This window comes from Salarias fasciatus, chromosome 5 (assembly GCF_902148845.1).
Source record: "Salarias fasciatus chromosome 5, fSalaFa1.1, whole genome shotgun sequence".
In the NCBI taxonomy this organism is placed as follows: Eukaryota; Metazoa; Chordata; class Actinopteri; order Blenniiformes; family Blenniidae; genus Salarias; species Salarias fasciatus.
This window is the reverse complement of record NC_043749.1, coordinates 9,125,954-9,148,747: the sequence shown is the minus strand read 5'-3', so window position 1 is coordinate 9,148,747 and position 22,794 is coordinate 9,125,954. Positions and strand designations below refer to the sequence as shown.

Here is a 22,794-nt window from a genome sequence, read left to right as displayed (position 1 = left end):
AAATGGAACAAAAGCAATTGCAGATATCCCCTAACAGCCTCATCAGTTCATTGATGAAATATGATGAATGTGACGCCGACTCATTCAACTTTAATCTCGCCTTCGCCGGGCGAAGCTGGTAACGTGGCGCAGCGGTCAAATCAAGCTGAAAGTGGGCGACTGTGCTGACCTCCTGTCTCCTCTCATTACAGCTGCCTTTCTTGTGTGAACGGCTCCTTCCCCTGCCACTGGTGCAAGTACCGCCACATGTGCACCCAGAACGCCAACGACTGCTCTTTCCAGGAGGGACGCGTCAACGTCTCGGAGGTAGGACTCGTCCAGAACTCACCGCCGTCTTTTGAATGAGTGTGTATTTGAAGAAAGCTGTCCTGTTAAGACAACTGGCCGTGTTCTCATAACTGTGCACATACCTTCGGCCTCACACCTTCTTTTGCCTGCGGGTTTCCTCGCATCCTCCCGCTGTGCGTCTGCTGTCTGTATGTGTAATAGGGGCTCTTGGCACAGTGACAACAGCTTGTGTACTGAGCAGCAATAATTCTGTCGTGGCCCATAAGGCCATAAGCAGGCTGGGATGAATGACTGTCTGTGGAAATACTGCCTTGTTCTTACATAGCCAAATGCTGCATTAGCATAAAAGCTAATATCAATCGTGCCGAGTGGCCGTTACAGCGGGCGTCACGCGAGGCATAGCAAGTGTTTGTTAACTGCTGGTTCTACATACAAGGATTTCAGCGATGGACGCAGAGCCGTGTTATGATTTCACTGTGGATTTGGCCGTGTTTTCTCTCTTTTGAACCCTCAAAAACATGGCCCAGCATACATTAGCAGAGATGCATACACTAAAATGCATATCTTATCAGCAGACTTATAGATGCAAACCCACTGCTCTCCCAAGCGACTGACAGTCACGCCCGTGCTTTATCTGACTGACATCTCACACACACAATACAAAGATACATCTACACAGTTTCCCCCCGTCTCTTCGTGTTTCTGGTCTGACTCTTTGTTATCGCCACGCAGATTAAATCGACTCCCCTTTCTTGTTGGCTACTCTGAACCACCGGCCTTTATTAATTGGTCAACCTTCATCCAATTACTTTCCTCTTTATCTCTTTTCCTCGACTGGAGCCGCGCTGAATCCCAAACACGAGCGTGGCGAACCGCAGCTGGCCCGGACCCGTCCAGAAATGAGACGCGGGCCCAGTCTTCACGGCTCACGGCGCTAACGTTAGCGGATTAGTGCACCCATCTGCAGGGCATGGGGAGAGTGCTGGCTAGCACGCTTTGAGCCGAGAGAGGCCAGAGGGGCAACGGATGGATAAACAGGGAAGCCTCGCGGGGAAGAAAATGAAAAAAAAAAAAAAAATGGTGGAAAGCAGGTTTCAAGTAAACATATAGACTGAGTCGTATCGTCAGTGAGTGACAGGAGGTGGTGTTTTCAGGTGTAGCAGGCTCAAAACACGAGCTGTCTGTGTTGGAGCTGAATTAATAGACTTGGAACGGTTTATTTATTGATTGACAGAAAATTAATTAACAAATGTTTTACTAATTGAGTAATGATGTGAGGATTTTTTTTTTTTTTTAAGAAAAATGCTAATCAAGTGAGGGTTTCCAGGCTCTTTCATTAGATTTGCTGCTTTTGTTTCACACATTTTGCCAAACATCTTCAGAACAACAGAATTATTGTAACAGAACAAAAGAACGCTAAAAGGACATATTTTGTGGATTTTTTAGTTTGTTCCTCGCGATTCATACATGAAACCTCTTGTACTAGTCCTTTAATCGACCCTTGAAGTTGACTCCCTTCAGAAAAGTCACTTTGGCTTCTTTCTTTTTGAAGATGCCACTTTTTTATTCCGCTGGTTCACGTAGTGGAAAAAAATGTAATCAACACATCAAGCAATGTAATTTGACACCAGTATCACGGTCCTGAGGGCTAGCATCAGTTGGTCAGCTTAACTCTGACTGGTCTGAAGTTACTGAAGTAATATACACTTAATGATAGGACAGTACTTGGACAGTTAATTGAGACTGTCCTTTTCGGGGATAAACCTGCTTAAGGACAAAGACGCCAGGACAGAAGGATAGAGGGAGATGAAGCGAGAGAGGCAGGAGGAAGGAGAGCGGGGGGATAGACAGACCGGCTGACTGTGGCATGTGGACAGGGAGAGCTCTCCTGTCACCTCGTCCGCACCCAGAAACCACCAACCACATGCTCCACCAGAGAATCCATCATATGCTCTGACACACACACGCATGCACGCACACGCACACACACACACACACACACACACACACTGAACTATCGCTTTGTGTCTCTTCATGCACAAATGTGTAAACATTCTTACAGTGACATGCACGCGCGCGCACGCACGCACATGCACAGAGTCATTCATCATCCTTCTCTTAGCTGCCATATCCATTAGTTGCGCTCTCAATGCCCCAACAAGTACAGCTCTTCCTGTAGGCCAGGCTTATCCTTCCCCTCCCCAGGGCCCGGCGCTCTCTCCCTCATCCCTCACCACTTTGATGCTCAGTCACCCCATCTTTTCCTCATCCGTCTTTCTCTTTACCTTCAAATCTTGCCATGTGAAATATACAGTATGTTATTGAAGGAAGCAGGAGAACAGAAAAGTGTGTGTGGTGTGTGTGTGTGTGTGTGTGTGTGTGTGTGGGTGTGTGTGTGTGTGTGTGTGTGTGTGTGTGTGGGGTGTGTGTGTGTGTGTGTGTGTGTGTTCCTTCACACATAAGCTGCAGGTAAAGTGAGAATGGTTTAGCATACCATCAGGGATTTGTATTTGTCTTCACATATGCTCGCACCCTTAATTTAGATCTCAGACGATGCTCTTTTTTTTTTTTTTTTTTTCGTGCTCTTGCTTTATCCTGCATACAAATCGACATGTTTAACATGAGAGTGGAATCAGCTCTCCTGATAGCAGACATTTCACTCAGACCTTTCCCTGCTCTCTGCTGCTGCAGATGAACACAGCAGATGGATTGGATAAGACTCATTTTCAAAAAGCTATCAAAGGCCAGATAGAAATGTTCACGTGAGCTTAAGCTGAAGCCGCTTCTCCCGCCTGACTCCGTGGTTTTTTTCTAAGGCAGGGAGGGAACCTATTATTAGCTTTTTAATAGACTTATAAGAGAACAGATGAACTTTAGACGTGTTATTTAGGTTGTTACAGCTTTTCTAGAGATATGAAGAGGAGAAAAGACCACGATAGCTTCACACCTAACACAGCTGTACTCTTACTTTGTTACAGTTACACCATAATCAATTAATGAAGGTGTGACTTGCTCATTTTTAAGTTTTTTAGCTGCAGAAAAGAGATGCATTACTCAAAATTTGGTTAAAAAGGCAAACTACTAATGGCCAACTTTAGAGTTATCGCTTAAAAACAATAAAACAAGATAGTCAAACATCTGAACATCAACAATTCTTCCTGTGTAACCTGAATTCCCGTCCTGTTTTCTCCCCTCTCATCTGACAGTATCTGAATCTTGTGTTACTATAGCAACCGAGAAGATCGGTGTGTTGCAGATGAACTTTTTTTTTTTTTTTTTGGCCACCTCCTTTTGTCTTCTCCTCTCACCAGCAGGGCTCCATCAGCTTCCTATCCATCAGCAATTTATTCCACCAAACTACACTGGATGAAATCGTTTTGTGATCCTCTGAACACCTCCCAAAAAAAAAAAAGTTCAACACAAAAAAAATCCAGCAAACACATATCAAACAAGCCAAGCAAAGAGTGAAAGCGCCGTTTGTTTTTGTGAGCGGACTGTGTCAGAAGAGGGAGAATGAAGTGCGGAGGAAATAAATATAATGAGTGACATTTCCAAATCAAATATGCATGAATCAACAATGCCTCAAATGGCACAACAAACAAATTCTCAAATTAAGATGCGACCGGGCGGAAAATTGCAGTAGAGGAGTAGGAGTTACTTTATTATAAAAACAAACATCGGAAAAGAAGCTCGAGAGAGAAAGGAGGGAAGATTTTTTTTTTTAACTACTGCTACTTTGCCATCTGTAATTTTGTCTTTGACTCCACTCCGTGTCTGTCGTTCTCCCCGTCCTCCTCCGGTCTCCCCCCTCCGCCCCCCGGAGAGGAAGCCGTGCCTCGGATCCGGAGCCTTGATGAGCGCCAGGCGAGGTTCAGGGTGGCTGAGCGCCGCTGCGTTCACACATGCTTACGTGTTTGTTTCGCCGCGAAGCAAGACTCAATCTCACTCCGGCAATCAAGGCAGCGGTTAACTTGATTGAGATTTGTGGGAACAGCGCAGCTCCTCCCCCCCTAAACGGCCTCTCTCCCTCCGCTCTCTCACTCTCTTTTCCCCCCCTCTCTCTGCTCCATTACTTTTTTAATCATATGGGTTTTAGCTTTACATACAAGGAGCAGATTGCGTCGCTCACGTTGCTTGTCTGGGCTTTAGGGCCACGCTGTGGTACCAGCGATGGGCTTTTTACGTTCCTCGTCCCCTTCCGGAAAGCTGCTTTCTGTCAGGATGAACACAGTTTAAATATGACGCTGATTTTGTGACTTTTTGTTTTTGAGTAGGGAAAAAATAGTTTGAGATTGGTGTTATTTTGGAATATTTTTTTTATAATTGCATATACATCATGGGGTTTGATTCTTCTGTTTTAGCAAACATTTCTCACTTACTACACTTCATTCCTTAAGATTATAAAAAAACAGCGTGGAAAAACTGTGCTTGAACATCAGCATTGTACAAAGAAGCAGTGAATATACACCTAGTAAGTCATATTTAATGTGGAGTTTTGTAAATAAAACTTTGTATTGCAGACAATAGTAATGTATCAACTATCAACAGTCTGCAAGGGTCAGTAAAGCTTGTTTATGGATAGTTTTCTTAGAAATTTAGCGATTGTTGATTTTCATCAGTCGTAAGTCATTTTCCAGATTGGCCATGCAAAAATGTGTCATTATATGGTAAATCTGTAAAGTATTTTTTTTTTTTTTGTTTGAAACATATTTTAGTGAGTGTCTAATAAATGTCGAGAGTCACTCTACTTCCTGTGCACATCATGCTGTCCAAATCAAAATTTGGTGCTATTTTTTACTGACATACAGGTAAGATTTGCTTCACTCTGTAAAACCGAGAGTTCAACCTTCACACCCACTGGATTTGTTGACTGGACATCTGTGCAGATGTGGGAAAGCAAAGCTGGGTTTGAACTTCTCTCTTAAGCTCTTTTTTCCCGTTGTTATGCAACTATTTCTGGCACTTCTTGTGTATACAGCTGCGTGCAGCACTACAAAAGCCTTCCAGGGGAGACTGAACCATAACCTCGCCGTTCCCATTCGGTTTCTGGTCTCCATTCGTGGTTGAGCTGAGCAATGGTTGGTGTAAAATCCTGCAGGTTGTATAGATAACATTTACACATGATTGTATGGTGAAAGCTTTCCTTAAATTATCTTTAAATTTGTTCCCAAAACAACCTGGAAAGTCACCAAAACTCAATCCAACAATTCGCCTTTCATTTTGAGAGGAGTGTTTGTCCGTTAACGTTTTCAAAGCAGAAAGCATGGTCAAGTTTTTCATTTCCGACTTTGTAGTCCAGCCAGGTTTTCTGCTGCGTTCATACAGCTGGACTTTGTAAGTCCCAACAAAAACCAGATCAATCAGTGGCAGTCTGAGAAAACTTGCAGCTCAAGTTGGAAATATGGTTGTCCTCACTCATATAAAAACAGCACATGGATGAAATAATGTTTCAACTGAGCATCATTGATTGATGCTGCTTTTAAACATGAGAATGCACAAAATACACAGTGGGAATTCCCAGTTAAACTGGATTCAGATGTATCTTTCAAAGTGCTAAATGGGATCTTTAATACTTCCCATTTGTTCATAGATGCAGATTTTTCTTTAACTCTTTTTTTTTCCTGATTCACAAAATACATTTGTCATTTAAAATCATCATTGAAGTTAAAGTCATTCATCTTTCATTACACTTCCTAAACATACATAAATCATTCTTCATTTGTCTTCAATTGAATGGTGCTCAGCTCCTTTTAAAACACTTAAAAACTGCACATTGAATTTCGACACTCATCACACTTATCGAAACATACCAGCTGTTGCATCGACACTCTCGAGCTCACATCTTCAGTGTCAGTTACACTGATGTAACGTTAGCGCATCGCACACTGTGCCCAGACACTGCATTAATCCAGGAGAGTTCATATCGGCTCTACACCTGAACATGGAGCAGCAGCACACTGACACGCTTTCTGAAGCGCCGAGTTCTTCTTCTCACACACTCCGAGCAAATCAAACACACTTACAGCATCACACAGCCGACACACACATTCTCAAACAGTCGCAGGCACACATGCCCAGTGTTTTTTTTTTTCCTCTCCTTTACACCACACACACACACACACACACACACACACACGACGCACACACGCTCTATGGCTGACAGGGTTATTGTGATGGAGGTGTGAAGGCCCCGGACCGTGACATTCTGGCACACTGTGTTTACTCTGGCTAGTATTCAGACACTGAGCAGAGCACACACACACACACACCACACACACACCACACACACACACCACACACACACACACACACACACACCTACACACACAGACTAGAACATCCCACAGACTCGAGGCCAAGGCTGCTGAGGGCCTCACTTTGCACACGGATATACGTGTGTGTTGGGCGACCCTGCTTCAGTGTGTGTTTGTATGTGGTGCTGTCACTGGTTCTTATCAGGACAAAGCACAACCAGCAGCACGGGCAGCGGGGGGCCTGTGGGCAAGGGGGAAGAGGGCAAAGCGGGCTGCTGGTTGAATAATGCCCTCCTCCCTCCCTCCTCTTATTGTGTCTTTATCTCCTCCTAATATCTGTCTTCACCTCTCATCAGAAGCCTTTATTTTTCCTCTCCCCTATTCCACCAGTGCCTTCCCCTATCAGTTTCTTCTGCAGCTTTGTTGCCTTTTTTGGCCCCCCGTCTGGTTCAGTGACTCCATTCCTTCATTGTCTTTTCTTGCTTCATCTGGTTGCCACGAATAACCTCCCTTTTTAATCTCTGCCACTTGTCTGCTGGCTTCAATAGCCCACGTGATTCCTTCTGTCAAATCTGAAGCGCATCATTGAGGTTGAATAACTAGAGACACATCCTGCTCAGTTTGAAGAGTTTTATAAGCACTGTTGCGAAGGGAGAACAAAGACAGGCGCGTCAGTCGAGGTGGGATCTGACGTCCTCTAATGCCATCCATCAATGCAAAACCAGAGACAGACAAACGTACTGGAATGAAAACCAGATGTAAACAGAGAGCGAGTAAAGAAGGTTGCATGAAGAAAGAACAAGGGCCAGGGAGGCCGAGTAGAGAAACTCTCGCAGTAACAAGCAGCAGATTACATTTAGAGTGACGCAATTTATTTTCCAAATGCGCTCCGTAGTCGGAGGGAAGGGAGGGAGAAAGCGAGGGAACATGGAGAGGAAGTGGAGGCGACAGGGTGAAGTAACCACATGAATTCTTTGCCAGATGGATCTCAGTCAGACCGTGACCGGCCAGCTTTTAACCCTTGGTTTGGTAGCGACGCGCCTCCCCCAGCTTCTCAAACAACTTTGGTCTTCCCTCGGTTTTTATGAACCCCCACACCCCCAACCGAGAAAACTTCTGGGACGCTCGTCCAAGAATCAGCGGTCGTATTTCCCCTCAGGGAAATCAGCGTGGGAGTGTGTCAGGTGTTTTGGCAATTCCCTCGTACGTCGCTGTAATTTGTTAATGAGGGAACAATGAGGTGAGGTGGTGAAGTCTAAGTGTTTTTTGAGTGCTGGTAATACAATTCAGGCTTTCATTAAGAGAGTTGGGGCGGCGCGCGGCGTGCTTTACGAGCATCCCGCACATTCAGAGGAGCCGTGGCTTGAATCTGGAGATGCTGTCGTGTGTCCTCATACGGTCCGTCACAAGTACATGCAGATGTTTCTCCTCTCCTGCTCTGTGCCTATTTTTAGCTCCACCATTCCACTGCTGTACTTTCTTCTCCCTGGCCTTGCTTTTTTTTCTCTTGTTGCTGTTTCGTTTTGGCACCTCTGCCTGTATTCCTTGTATTTACACTCGCTCTGCCTGGAAGAGCATCGATCGTACCCGACAGAAGGCAGGGAGGGTGGGTCCGCGCCCGGCCGAGACACACTGTGGAGAGAGCAGCCTGTCGAACCCTAAGAAGTGTGCTCGGAAGACGGCCGGCGCAAGGACGGCCGAGCTGAAAGGGCGGGGCTTGAGAAGCGCCGCTTGCATTATACGATACGTTTATGCAGATTTTGAAGGACGCTTTTACCGACTTAATTAGCAGAAAAGTGTTAATCCAGATATGACATTGAGAAAATGGGAAGCAGTCAGCGGAGCTCAGAGCTGACAAAAGCGAGTGGTAGGTGTAACATTGCTGCGAGGTTACTCTCTCCTTGATGTAATCCTCTCCCCACCCGGTACGGCCCGCCGATGCGGCGGGCGTCACCCCGGCTTATGCCAACACGCCGGCGTACAGAAGGCCTAATGAAGAGCTAATGGGGAGTAAAGATCCTCACAAATGGACACGGAGCACACCCGCAGGAATACAGCGCCACGGCAGGCAGAGGTTTGGGTGTGTTTGTGTTTGTGTCAGTTACAGGTCCCGGTGGCTTAATTATTCAGGCTGTATTAAATCTTCATTTCGTGCACAGAGCAGCCCTGTCTCACGGTGAACCCAGATGAATATTGCATTCTCACCACCAGCCCCGGTGTGTCAGCGAGAAAGAGAGAGAAGTGCAGCATCACGGAGAGTCATCGGCAGCGGGAGACTAAGAAATGACCACGACAAAGAGAGCAGAGGAAAAATAAAACTCACAGTGGAGGCGGAGGGGAGACGGGGGGAGCCTGTAATTGAGAAACAGCTGGGATTGTGGATTGTAGAAACAGGAAGAAAAAAAAAAAATCTCCCAGGACCGGCTAACCATGTCTGGTGCGTCTGGATTTTCACCACACTGTTTTCATAAAGTGGACTCTCCTGATTTGTACCTGAGTCCTAATCTGACTGACATCAATGATTTCCCGTTGAAATCCAGGATGATCAGAGATCCAGTGTGTGCAATGATGGAAATTTCTCCAGAGAAAAATTATGTATATTCTCTCATCTTGTAGAAGCTGTCAGGGAAAGGATACCAACTTATCTAAGCTCTTTGTTTTTGTTGTTTTTTTTTCCTGTTTGCCTCCTAGTGGTTGTTTCATGTCATTGTTAAGTCTGCAGACCTCTTTGCTGACATACGGAACTCATGATTGATGAGTAAAAGTGTATTTTTTTTTGCTTTGTAATGCTGGTAGATTCTGTCACAAAGCTTTTTACAAAGTATCACAGCACAATATGGTGCCCATGAGCTTTATAGCAGCTGCCACGTGCATCAGGGTAGTTTGAAGACGCTCAAAGATTATCCTAAATAATTTTATTTTATTTTCACTTTTCTGTCAAATATATATTACTAAGCCTTTCACAAAAAATACATGTATCCATCCATTTTGTATCACTTGTAAATTGCAAGTGTAGTTTCTATTCAGAAAACAACATAAACACAAGTTGGTATCCTCTCCTTGACCTTAATCTGCAATATATACATAAATGAAAAACATATGAAAAACATATGAAAAACATATGAAATGCACCTGAATGTTTTTCTGGCCACTTCTTGTTATCAAATGCAGTGTTCCTGTATTTATTTGTTTTCTTCATTTTTCATTTTCTCAAGTTAAAAGCATAAATCTGGCCCTGAAGACCCTGACAGTTTGTGTTATTATGAGAAGTGTAAAACCGGAGCGAGGTGCATTATCATTGATTTCACACATTCTAAATGTTCAACACGAGCCTGACCTGTCTCAGTGTTGAGCACAACAACTCAATCATGCGTTTGGAAGCTGTCATTAACACATCATCTCCAGTATGGAAGACACGAGGAGACATCTGGAGAGTCCTTTCAAGTTCAGAAGACACTCATGTACATCAAATAACTTCTGATTTATTTTTTTCCTTAGTTTCAGTTTACTAGTTTTACTACGTAGTTTTTCTCTCTTGTGCTTTCAGAATGAGTTTAATGGCGTTTAGGTTAAGCACAATGTTGATACACACCTCAGGTGAAAATGATCTGTCAACTTTTGCACCTTGGATCAGTGTGAAACCAGGACATTGTGAAACTGCTGTAAAGGTAAGCGTGCATCGTTAATCATCAGGCAAAGCTGCACACAGAAATGTTGGCCTCCATCAGGTCCGTCTGGCCGTCCACTTCTTTAAAGAAACAAAATTCCCATTTTTCATCTTCCCTCCTTTCTGAAATGTGCCATTGTGTGCACAGAGGAGCCGTCGGCGGCATACAGGAGAGCATATCTACCTCTGGAATCACGGCTTGTCTTTGAAAAGCTGAAAAGCTCCAGGTTTGATTGCTGCTGACATATCTGGGTTAGAATGATAACGGGGTGCCAGGCGCCCCCGCCCCTCCCCCCTCCGCTCTATGAAAATCCATAAGGTGGGAGGAGGGGTTAAGAAAGATGCTCTCTCAAAAACTATTCACACATTCCTGCTCTTTTATTTTATTGTTTCACTGCACCATGTGTGTCGAGGGGATAAACCGAGCAGGTTTGGCAGCTTGCTTGTAAATGAAGGATAAGGGATTAGCAGATGGAATCAACATGTATGTGCGCCTGGGTGGTACATCAAAGCCCCGAGTCTGACTCAATGTATTTTTATGCGCTATGTGAGGAACACATCTGCAGGTACATCCAGTCGAGCTCCTGCTGCATGAGACTTTTGATAATCCATGCCGAATTACATCCATGTCACAGGTTCCCCTGCGTCACGCCGTTTCAAACTCTCTCGCTCATTACCGTCTCCGAGCGTTTCACTCTCTCCTTTCTCTTCTCCACCACTCCGCTAAGAAAAGAAGGGCGTGGGCAGACAATCTCACAGTCCCTTTCATAGTTCAAAGTCCCTTTTTCTTCCGCGGCTTCCCTTCCTCCCGCGCTGCTTCACATGTTGCTGCTTTATTAAGGCGTTTCTGTCTGGTCGGCCTCAGAACATCTCCCTGGATTTTTTGCTGCTAATGAGCCCACCTCAGCTTTATGCGCGCACATACAACATGCATGAACCGCACTCTGCAGCTAATGTAAACAGTTAGTTTTAATAATAGTGTACAGCCCTAAATGGTGTTTACTACATGCTGAAAAGGTGCTCTACCAGTGGTTGTGCAGCGGCTCGTAGATGTAAAATATTCCATCGACACACGCTCCTTCTGATCTCTATTTAATGGGCAGATTTGTTCTTTGAGTCTTGTTCCTCTCATCACCGTGACCACTACAAGTCCACTCGCACGCTGAACATGGCTGCCGGCCAGCTGGTACGCAGAACAAAAGAGACTACGTAGCCCTTGAAATGACAGTGTGATGTATGGCATGCCATGGTAAGGTATTACACAGCTTCCTTTAATTAGGGACTAAGTCAGAGGCAGACCGCCATTAGAGATATGTATGTAAGAATATAAGCATTAAATAAGGAAACGATCCTGAAAAACTTCAGAAACTGACTCTATAGAAAATGGGAATAATTAATTTTTGCAAACGAATATAAGCAAACACTAAAAAAAAAAAAAATCTTTCCCAGGGCTATTTAACATTATTTTTCTTGAAAGTTTTTAAAAAATATGTTTATTTCTCATTTAGTTTATAGTCTATAAATGAGTTGACATCTAATTTTCTCACTGCACACTTTAGTTATATTAGCTGCTCTGTATCAAGTCCTCACAAACATGAACGTATACGTGCCTGGGAAAAGATGGAAGAAAAAGAGCTTTGTTTATTTGTTTCCCGTGCCTCTCTGGATGCCGCCCACTCGGCGGTTGGGGTGATAACACGCTCATGTCATCGGCGTTTTCACTCAGCATTATTTATCAATCTGCCGGAGGAGGGCGACGCTCGTCACAAAGGTTACGTGTTTCAGATCTCACCCCTGGATTGAGAACCAGCTCCGTGTCACGCACGTGGGTTTCATAAGAGGATCCTCCCTTTGACATTTATTAATGCGCAGTAGATGGCGCGAAGCTTATGGATGGGTCTGAAGTTCAAGGCCGGAGATGGATGTGTGGCTTCCTGTGTGTGTGGGAGAGCCCGGGGGTCGTGTCGACAGGCGATGGGGGAAGCGGGGGGGGGAGGGGAGCCTCTGGACTCCCTCCCCCCGAACACACAGAGACTCGCACTCGAACACAAACGCCGTCCCTCTCAAGTGCAGCAGCAGCGTGCCCCCCTGGCTCCTTTGTGACCGTCCGTGCCCATCTCATCTCCCCCCCCCCCCGGGCTCCCCGTATCACTTTACTTCATTATTTAGTGTGTTATTTTTTCTCCTCCCTGATCTATAGTCTCCACATCACAGAGTCGGCTAATTAATTATAGATGGACCTAAGAGGGGGGAGTGGAGGGAGAAGAGGAGGGAGGGGGCTTTAAAAAAAAAAAAAAACAGACCAGACATCTTCCTCATTACATATGCGCAGTGTTTTTGGAGCTTTATTAATTTATATCTTGTCAGGCTGTGCCAGAGCCTTCAGAACTCCTCTGGCTTTCTCATACATTTTTTTTAAAAAATTTTTATATAGCATCCAGGATTTGCCTTCATACTCCTTACTCCCGCCCTCCCCATGTCTCCCTCTCCCCCTCCACCGTCCATGTCTTGATTTTAATCTCTCACCCTCCACACGTCTGAACACACACACACACACACGAATGCACACTTTCCAGCCGACTGTCTCATTATCTGCTCTTGCCGGATGTGAGAAGGTGTTTTGCTCACCTGCAAGAGGAGATTATCTCACCCCCCCCCCCCAACCTGCCCGAACACAGGATTTATTAATTTTTTTCTCTACTTTGGTGCAGTAGAAGTGGTGTGTTAATATTAGATGCTGCTCAGCCTCGACTGGCAGCTGCTCTCCTCTGAGAGAGCTCGTGGCGACGTTCGATCAAAACTGGCATCTGGGTTTCTGCAGTGAGAGCGTGTCAAAACAATCAGGTCAGTGTTTGTATAACTGGAAGAGTACTATTGTGAGGAATGCTATTTGGGACTTTTTTTGTCCCGGGGAGATACAGATGCATTAAAATTAAACAAATTAATCCCTAAAATATTCATCAGCGACATGTAAAGTAAGCTCCTCTCATTTTATAGGCAGGAAATGTTTCAAAGTAGCAGCGCGTGCGGCGGTGTGTACGATGTATCTCAATGCTATGTTAATTTTATATGCATTTATCGTTAAACAATGGGAACTGCGGCGATGGCTTGAGGCGGCTCAGCTAACAGCAGCTTTTGAGGGGAAAACAAATAGAGAGAGGTAAGGAGTGCCCTCAGGCTGCTGTGACAGAAGTTGTAGACTTGGATGCCAGCCAGTACAAACATACTTTCCAACATATACACTCATTCACGCAGTCAAAAACACACACAGGCTGTCCACTCAGTCTGTTTTAAAGCCGGTGGCAGTTGTTTACTTGCAATCAATTTTTCATCTGTAAAAATACAATTTTAATTTGTTGTTGTTTTTGGGAGGGTGCAGGGGCAAAGCAGGTTTTCTGCCATAGTATCCACATCTGCTGTTGTTAAAAATACTTATGAAGATGTCAAAATGCAAACGGTGTCATCATTGACGACGAACAACAACACAAAAATCTCCAAATTGAGCAGATGTTTGCGTTGCTGTATTTCTGGCAGAGAAACCATCTGTGGCTCACATTCCTCCAAGCATTTTTTCCACTTCACGGCCACATACGACTTCACTAAAAATGCCTCTTAGCAGCTACAGTACAGCAGGATTTAGTGATCCTTATGATGAGGTGAGCTGCTGCTTGCTGCTCTCTGTACAATCATTAATGGCTATTGAAAACCTACAGTCATAATCTGAGACATCTGAGTGACAATCGCCTTGTCCAGCCGATTGTTTGGACAACTTGTTTCCTGGTGTCACATCTGGCTTTGAATACCGCGGCGTCCTCCTTCACAGATGAATTGAATAGCAGGAAGTCTGGAAAAGGCAGGTAGTAAAACAGGGAGAAAAAAAATCTCTCCCAGCTTCAAATGAATCCCCCGGTGAGATATGTTTTAATGTACTCTGCACTTTGTAGCCCTAATGTGGGCTTTGAAACTGTTTTGGCACCTGTCACAAATACCGATGGAATAATTTCTCTCAACTGAGTACTTTACCCTTTATCCCACTTCCTCTCCCAAAATATCATCTTTTCTCGCTCCTGCCTCCGTTGTTTTCCCCCCACAACTCCGCTGGATTCTGTCTAGGATATCAGTCTGATTCGACATTCAAGAAACCAGCATCGACATGCACTTACAGTGATACAAATATTTTAATTCAGTGAATTAATACAGTATAATGTTGTCTTGCTGACTGTATTGTATTTTCTTTGGTTTTATCCCACAATCCCAACAAGTTTCTAATGTTAAATAGTGCTAAACAGTGCATGTGAGCATGGATTCGATTCAGTCTGTCTCTCTGTGATTTCCCTGTGATGGACTGGTGACAACTCTAAGCGTGCACCTTGAAAATAAATGTACAGAACCATTAGAAATCTTTCATAGTATTCTTTTACATGAAATGACAGGACAAAAAGAAAATCAATTAGAAAAGATGTGAAATCAAATCCAAAAATAAAACATTTGTGATCACGTTACAGCTGGATAATTTAATTGTCTGAAAAACAGACTTAAATTTCACACTTTCTCAAAATGATGTCTCTGCAAGGAATGATGATCATTCGTGTAAACTGATTGTAAAAACTGCGTGAATAGCATGTTTGTCCTCCATGGTCTGTCATTCGCTCTGTCTGATTCTTACCAATCCACAGTCCTACTAGTATTTCTATTCTATATTGTGAACGGGTAAATAAAAGTCTCGGTTTCAGTCTCTCTATATTTAAAAAGTGTATCCAACCTTTTGGTCTAATGTAGAAATCTAGAGACGCCTCAGTATGAACCTACTAAATAAACATAAGTCAAAATCATCCGTCATTGACGCTGCTTCCGTGACGTTACTCTTGATGTGGTATACTAAAGAGGGCCAAATGAGGTCAAAGGACGCTATGAGGAGAGATGACTGCCAGAGAAAACAACAAGCAGACAGCCGAGCTGACACAAAGTCGATAAATGGATGAATAAAACATAGGTTAGCTGTATGTAGCTTTGGCTACGGGCTATGCTAGCTTCTGACGCACTGACTCCTCCAAGTTATCCATAACAGCAGGATACAGAAACCTTTCTTTTTTCTCTCTCGTGGCGCTGTGGACGATGCAAGCCCACAGCTTTTGACACTCGCATTCTTTTTTTTACCAAGTCTTCAAAAGGCACAAGTGCAAATCAATCTCTCCTTTCTTCTCTGTCTCTCCCTCGCTCTCGCTCCCTTGCCCCCTCCATCAATTTTCAAGTGTTGTCTGGGACTCCAGGCAGTTAATTAAGTAGGACATTGTCGGGAGGCTCGGCTACATGACGGGAATGAAGTTGGATGGATGGATGAATTAGGAGAGGGGAGAGATGGAGACAGATCCAGGCATTTGTCCTTTACATATCCAGTCAAAAATGTATTTTTTCCTTGTACTTTTTTGCTCTTTCTGTTTCATGTCTCTCCTTTTGATCCCTTTTGGTTTTCTTTCTCTGTTCCTTTCCCCGCATGAGCAGCTATCTTTACCCTTTGCTCTGTTCCCAATTAAATGAGCCTCCTCTGCCTTCTCTCTCTACTTGACTTGGTTTCTTCCTTTTCTGCTCAACCATTTCCCATTTCCCCCTTCTTTTATTTCCCCTTTTCTCCTTCCATCAGTCCCTCCTTTCAGACCGTCCACCCCCCCTCTCCTCAGCTGATTATGTATCAGGTCTTCTAGTCCTCGTCCTCCTAGCGTGGTATTCCCCTCTCTCATTATGTGTTGTGCATGTGTTTGTGTGTGATCAGACACACAAGGCCGGGGCTAAGCAGGCTAATGAACAAACTCCGGCATTGTGTTCAGGCCCCGGGGACAGGCTGTAGCCTCTAATGTGCAACAGCTACAGCAAGAGGAGGAGAAAGAAAAATTCACTGACAGGGAGCCAGAGATCTGCTTAAAGGAAGCGCTGCAAGCGGGGAGTGAATCAGTGTGAGGGCCTCATGTGCACTGAATATTTTACAAGGATCTAGTCAATGTTTTTCATTACTTCTCTCTATTTTTGACCTGTCAACACGACCATGACGCGCTGGTCTGCCAGTATTAACGCTCTTGGCCCATAGTTTACAAGGCCTTTACCTTCACATTAAAGACGGTCTGGTCTTCCTCGTCTGCCTGCAGATGTCTTGTATTTGAGTCACATCAAAGTGACTCCAGGTTGTAAGACGTGTGATTTGCCAGCAGTGATCTAGTTTGTTATCCTTTTGGCTGAAACACAGGGTGTGTTCGTTCCACCCAAGCTTTAATTCATGTTGTATAAGATCTGTCACCCACCCCACTGCTCTTTTTTTTTTTCTCTCTCTCTCTCTCTCACATTCCCAGTGTTGACAAGTTCTGTCTGTCTGCCAAATTGTGGAATAAGCACTGAAATGACTTTATTTCTTCCATGCACATGCACAAATGCACATCTAGAGAAAGAGACTGCATATGGCACGCACTGTCCTATCGTATTCCTCTCTGCTTAAAACATGCAAATGTGTTGAATTAATCCAACAGCAAACTGAGAAAACCATTCATCTTACGAGAGGACACACCCTGCAGGGTTGTGCTCCTCAGTGGTGTGAGCCAGTGGATGGGCTGTTTTTCAGATGATCTAAACAAGAATCGGCTCTGGCCAATATCAATCTCTCACACACACACACACACACACACACACACACACACACACACACACACACACACACACACACTCACAAACCCAGTTCATGAGCTCATTACTCCAATCCACACACGGACATAATACACTGGAGTCATTTCTCCTGTCATAACAATGCAGCACTGTTGTGATGCGAATAGTTTTACTGGGTGGATAATACTTTATGAACTATGTATGAAAAGCTTTTTTATGCTCAAATGTTTCTGTGCAGCGTTTAAATCTGGTGCAAGGCCAGTGGGAGTGTTGCACAAGCCCGCAACACATGCGAGCCATGCATCACAGCACAGCTCTTAAACTCGTGTGTGTTATAGCAAATCTGGCACAGAGTCAAATAGAGTATGTAACCCACGGCTTTCTCACTTTTCGGCTTTTAGCAGCAAACAAATGATTTATTTCATCACCCCGACTCTTATCTCTCTCTGTTTGTGCTGTGTTGCGTTCTGACTGTGTTGAACTATCTCAGTCCTTTGCCTCCATAAATGTCTCTTTTGGGGATAAAAGTTAAGTGTGTTTACTTTTTTTCTTTACTCCACAGGATTGCCCCCAGATCCTGCCTTCAACCCAGATATACATCCCGGTCGGGGTGACGAAGCCAATCACCCTGGCTGCCAAGAACCTGCCCCAGCCCCAATCCGGACAGCGGAACTACGAGTGCATGTTCCACATCCAGGGGGAGACCCACAGCGTGCCCGCACTGCGCTTCAACAGCACCTCCATCCAGTGCCAGAAAACAGCGGTGAGTAAGACCAGATACAGCGCAGGCATTTTGGGTAATCTATTCTGAGGGGAGGCAATTTCAGTGCTGTTAATGGTGGAGAACGCAGCAGGTGTTGATGATGTGTTCTGCAGTCATTATAGACTAAAAGAAATATTACTGGAAAATGATGAATGCCTTGTCTCGGGCGCAGACACAATTAAAGCATCCGAAATGCCCTATTTTTTATATATACCAGCGCACAGATGATTGCCTCACATTTTGGAAAACCTAAAAGCATAATGATTCAATGCCATTAGTCTTGACCTAATCGATGCAACTAGGTAACTAAATCATGATCCCAGGGAGGACATTGACTCCTCCAGGGTTAAATAATGGCCTCCTACGACTAATGACCATTCTGGACACTAATATGGTCCTTGTCCTGATAGATCACTGTGTGCTACTTGGAACGCAGGCTGAGCCACTATCAGGATAAATGACCCAATGCTTTTATGCCACATTGAACTGATAGTCGGCAAATAGGTATCGACGGCACGCGCTCGCCTTTGGATTAAGATGCAGATATATATTAAGCTTTTCCCTGTCCGCCAGTTTAAATCATAAACGGAGCATCACAGTGGAAAGCGATCGCAACGGTCAGCCAAGGCTTCATTCATTCATTTGAAAATCATTTGTGGAGATTTCGCAGTGTGCGCTGGATTAAAGTAACCTCAAACTGATTTTCTTGGCAGAACTTTTTAATAAGAATTACAGGATGCAACGGATTTGAGGGTAGTTGAGATGTTTGTGTGTAGATCCATGCCTGTTCTGTACATTGAAATGTGTGTCTGACTCTGTGTGTGTGTGTGTGTGTGTGTGTGTGTGTGTGTGTGTGTGTGTGTGTGTGTGTGTGTGTGTGTGTGTGTGTGTGTGTGTGTGTGTGTGTGTGTGTGTGTGTGTGTGTGTGTGTGTGTGTGTGTGTGTGTGTGTGTGTGTGCGTGCGTGCGTGCGTGTGTGCGTGAGCGTGTGTGTGTACACATGCCTGCGTCTGTGAGGCTTCAAACTAGCATGACAGATAAGAGGTAGCTAGCGTTGCGCTTCACTGAGGCTGAAAATGTGAAGAGGAAGTCTGTCTCTGAACCTAGTTGGGAGCGGATTGATCATGTTTACACCTCGACTCTATACCTCTCCCTTCCTCTATCAGCCCGTAGAGCTCATCTTTCTCTCTCCTCCATCCTTCCTCCGTCTGTCATACTTTCCTCTTCCTGCCATCCCCTACTTTCCCTCACTCCATCTTCCCCCCTGTCTCACACAAAGTTTACTTCTCCTGGTTTCTGCGTTCGTCCCTGTCTTCTATTCTGGGATATCAGATGAGATGAAGACCGAGGTGTTGAAGCTGTCACTGAAAGTAACGCGAAAGAAACATGACTGATGTGCATCAAGTAGAAAGATTAACAAGTCATAGTTAAATAAACCTTCACACTTCACCACCTGTCAGCATGCTTCTACGTGGTGAAAGTAACCTTGGTCAGATATGCTTGTTGGCCTTATTATTTCTAGATTTCTGCTGTTATTTTAAGATACATCATTATATGCACATAAAGTGGGTTTCCATTGTTATTGTCTGGAACTTTGGTAGATATTTTTTGTTTACTCTCCACTGTGGCCTGAAGTGGTTGGAATATTATCCATACATACTAATGATGTAGGGAAAAGCAATAAAAAGTGAACTTGAACTCCAAAGTCAACAACAGCAATGCAGTATGAGCGATGTAGAGACCAGTATTCTCATTTTGATAGATGTACTGTGTGCTGTACTGAAGCTAAAACCTGAACCTATAGTATCTATCTGTTAAAATACGTAATGCGTATACTGTATAACAAAGTATTTTGGATGTGAGAAGACCATTGCAGACCCTTAAGTGCAGCCATAGACACTTGCAGACACTTTTCCTGTACTGTTTCGATGTAAAGCTGGCTTGGTGACCGCTGAGACAGCCGGCACGCCGTTTGATTCTATCTGTATCGACGGGCGGTGTTCAGGTGTTGGCACACGCTGGGCAGTTGTTTGTGAAGGCCGGGCTAATTATCTGGTGATAGGGTTGTCTCTCCGTAGAGATGTCGGTTTATTGACTGTTTATTGTAGCTGCTGGGCCAGTGTTAATCAGTGGAGAGGCCTCGCCGAAGCCAAAAGCTTGAATTCCTCCGTCTGATGTGATGTCCACGAAGAAGACATGCTAGCAGTAATTAGCCTTGCGCTGTCAGCGCTTAGCTCTTGTTAGCAATTAGCGGTGGCAACTTGACTGCGTGGTCAGATATTGATGCGGCGCGTGCATCCAGTCCGAACGCGTCCATATTTAGATTCAGTTGGTGAAAAAAGGTGCCAGCTGCATGAACTTGCCGCTAAGGCATAATTCATGCCGGCTCGAGATTATGAGTTTAATTATGTGTCATGAATTATTAGTAGGAGCGTTCTTATTATAGCCGAGGAGCCATATTTCATCAGAATGAGGGTCTTAAATATTAGTTTATCCGTTTATAGATCTTCACATCTCCACTTTTTTACACGCACCCCGCCGTGTTTGTTCTTACTTTGACAGTGTTGAGCACCAACTCAATGAATCATGCATGACACTGCAGTGGAAATAGACTTCATCGGTTATGCTGTGTACACACTGCCGCTTCAGTCTGTAGGCGCACGTCTACAGGGATGGGGGTTAATCATTGCCTGTGCATGTGCACACATGTGCATCCTTCGATATGCCTCAGGCTACAGATCCCAGGGTGTGCGTGTGTGTGTTTGGATGTGCGACAGTTCTATTAGACCACTCTGAAAAGACTGTTTGGTGGGGGGGTATTAGGATTGCTAATCAATGGGATAAACACAAGGGTGCTAATCCACAGTTTAGCCTTGTGTTTGAGACACACGAGTGTATCGCAGACGAGCGTGTCAAACTGACACGCATTACTTAGAGAAAGGTGAGGAGAAGGGCAGAGACGAGAGCTGTGTGGAATTCTTTATGACCTGAAACAGGAGGAATGAAGAGGGAAAGAAACATGGACTAGATATGTGACGGTGGAAAAGAGGAGTAACTGCAGTGAAGTTGCAGGTGGGAGCAGATGGAAAAGGAAGTGATGCTAGAGAGCAGTGGAAGAACGAAGATGAAAGGAAACAGACTGGGGAAATTAGAGCGTAGTAGACAATTTCAGGTGAAGTGAATGGAGAAGAGTGAGAGGAAGAGTGATGTTGAAAGGAACAATAGAGATGGGGATAAGGTGAGAGAGAAAACCGGCTCAAAAGTCTCTCCTGAGGCCAAAACTCGTTCGCCTTTACTTTCATACAGTATCATCACACTCTCCGAAAGAATGCGTTTATCCACAGGATATTCATGACATCCGCAGTCAGATCGTGTTTAAACTTCAGTTTCCCATACTGCACTGCTCTTACAGCAATCATAATGACTCAATACATATACATAGTATCCTCTAACAGGAGGTTGTCAATAAACTGCTGTATATATGACACATATGATATATGATAGTGTAACTTCAGCTCCATGCTAACCTCCTTCGGTATCGACTATCCATATCTGTTCATGGGAGAAAATATTGGTGCCTTGGTATTTCTGTATAAGGTTACTGTACATCCCAACTGATCCCGAAGGGGGGAGAGAAGAAGCTTAGCTTTATGCCGGAGAAAGAATGCAGTATTGAAAAAAGCTTTGCTGTAGCAGGCAGAGACATGAAACAAGCAAACCGCTTTATGTTCGAGGGGTTTGAGACTTTGAAGGAATCGTATGTCGGAGACTTTAAAAACTGTTCATAGCTCTAAATTCTGCTGTGTTCGGTCTTCATGAAGTTTTATCCCTTGAAAGAAATGGTAATAGTCACACACTTTGCCTTCGCACTTGCAAATTTGGGTACTTAGCCAAACATAAATCAACATTTTTTTGGAACCTGTGAAAGTTGATGAAATGGCAGATTGTCTGAGGTCCGGTAGCTAGTTAATTGGAGAAAGATGCTGATCATTTTGTTGGAAGATAGAGGGAAAAAATAAGCCTCTCCTTCACATTGCTCAGTGCCAAGCAAGCCCACATTAATACTGACACATAGTAAGCCATCCGCCAGGCCTTATGGTAGCAGTTAACTCAGGTCAGTGGTGACCAAAACAGCAAGCTGGTGTCTGCATCCGGTTTTCTGACCTGGCTGCGGCGGCCTCCTGGAGTGTGAAGTCCAGTCCGAGGCTGTGGGACAGCGTTCATAGGCCAGTGGGGGACGCTGAGTTGTTGGCTGGAAAGTTGTGCTCCGAATGCCGGAGGGGTCACGGAAGGGGACGAAAACAAACACGCCGCAATGTTTTCGCACATGGGATGGCCACACACTGGAGTGGCGGAGGCTGACGGAGCACAGCTGGACATCATTTGGAGGCTGAGAGAAAAGACTCAGACTTTACCTCTAAGTTCCTTTATCTCCCCCCTTGTTCCCAGCTTCTTCTTTTTTTTTTTTTTTGTCCATTTGTACTCCTGTGTCTCCATTTCCCTACCCTCTCTACCCTCTTTATCCTTCTTTCTTGTTTCTCCCTGGAGGCCAGGAACAAGAGGACAGATAATATCAGCGTGGGCCTTACACCATTACCTTCTGTCTGATAAACCCCATGGCCACTCCATCACCCTCTTTCTCCCGCTCCGTCACAAGCGAGAGAGGGGGGAGAAAAAAAAGCAGACATGGGGGCATGTGGAGAAAATCTAGTTTGGGATAGGATGTGTGCGTCCATGTGCTCTTCCTGTGTGTGTGTGCAGAGAGCAGCTGTTTGTTAAAGTAGAGATGCGAAGTATCAGGGGTCCTGATGGCATCCAATTAAGGGAGATAAAATGATGATGAATTGCAGTCGGGCAGCAGAGACCAGCACACGGCAGCGCCGGTCTCTGTGTGCATGTGCGCTCTCAGACACACAGACGGGAAGAAGAAAGCAGCCGTACGGATTCGGAGAAGATAGGAAGGGGGGGGGGGGTGGGGGGTTAAAAAAATGAAACAAAAAGGTTTGGGAGTTTTTAAAGCGAGGTATCGGCGCAAAAGAAAACACACCATCAGGTTTTAGTGAGCGGCAAACTTGGAGAGGAAGCGACAATTAATCTGCTGGTTTCCGATGGGAAATGAGAAGAGGATGACAGACAAGAAAAATGGATAAATAAATGAATAGATTGATAGTCTGA

At 44.6% G+C, this 22,794-nt stretch overlaps 1 protein-coding gene across 1 annotated transcript in view; it reads left to right on the top strand.

The window, feature by feature from the left end:
• The window catches only part of plxna1b (plexin A1b), a 190,172-nt gene that overhangs the window by 115,406 nt on the left and 51,972 nt on the right, over positions 1–22,794 (top strand). The window contains 2 exon segments of the mRNA XM_030091523.1: positions 192–306; positions 17,420–17,620. Coding sequence (XP_029947383.1) covers positions 192–306; positions 17,420–17,620 — 316 coding nt within the window.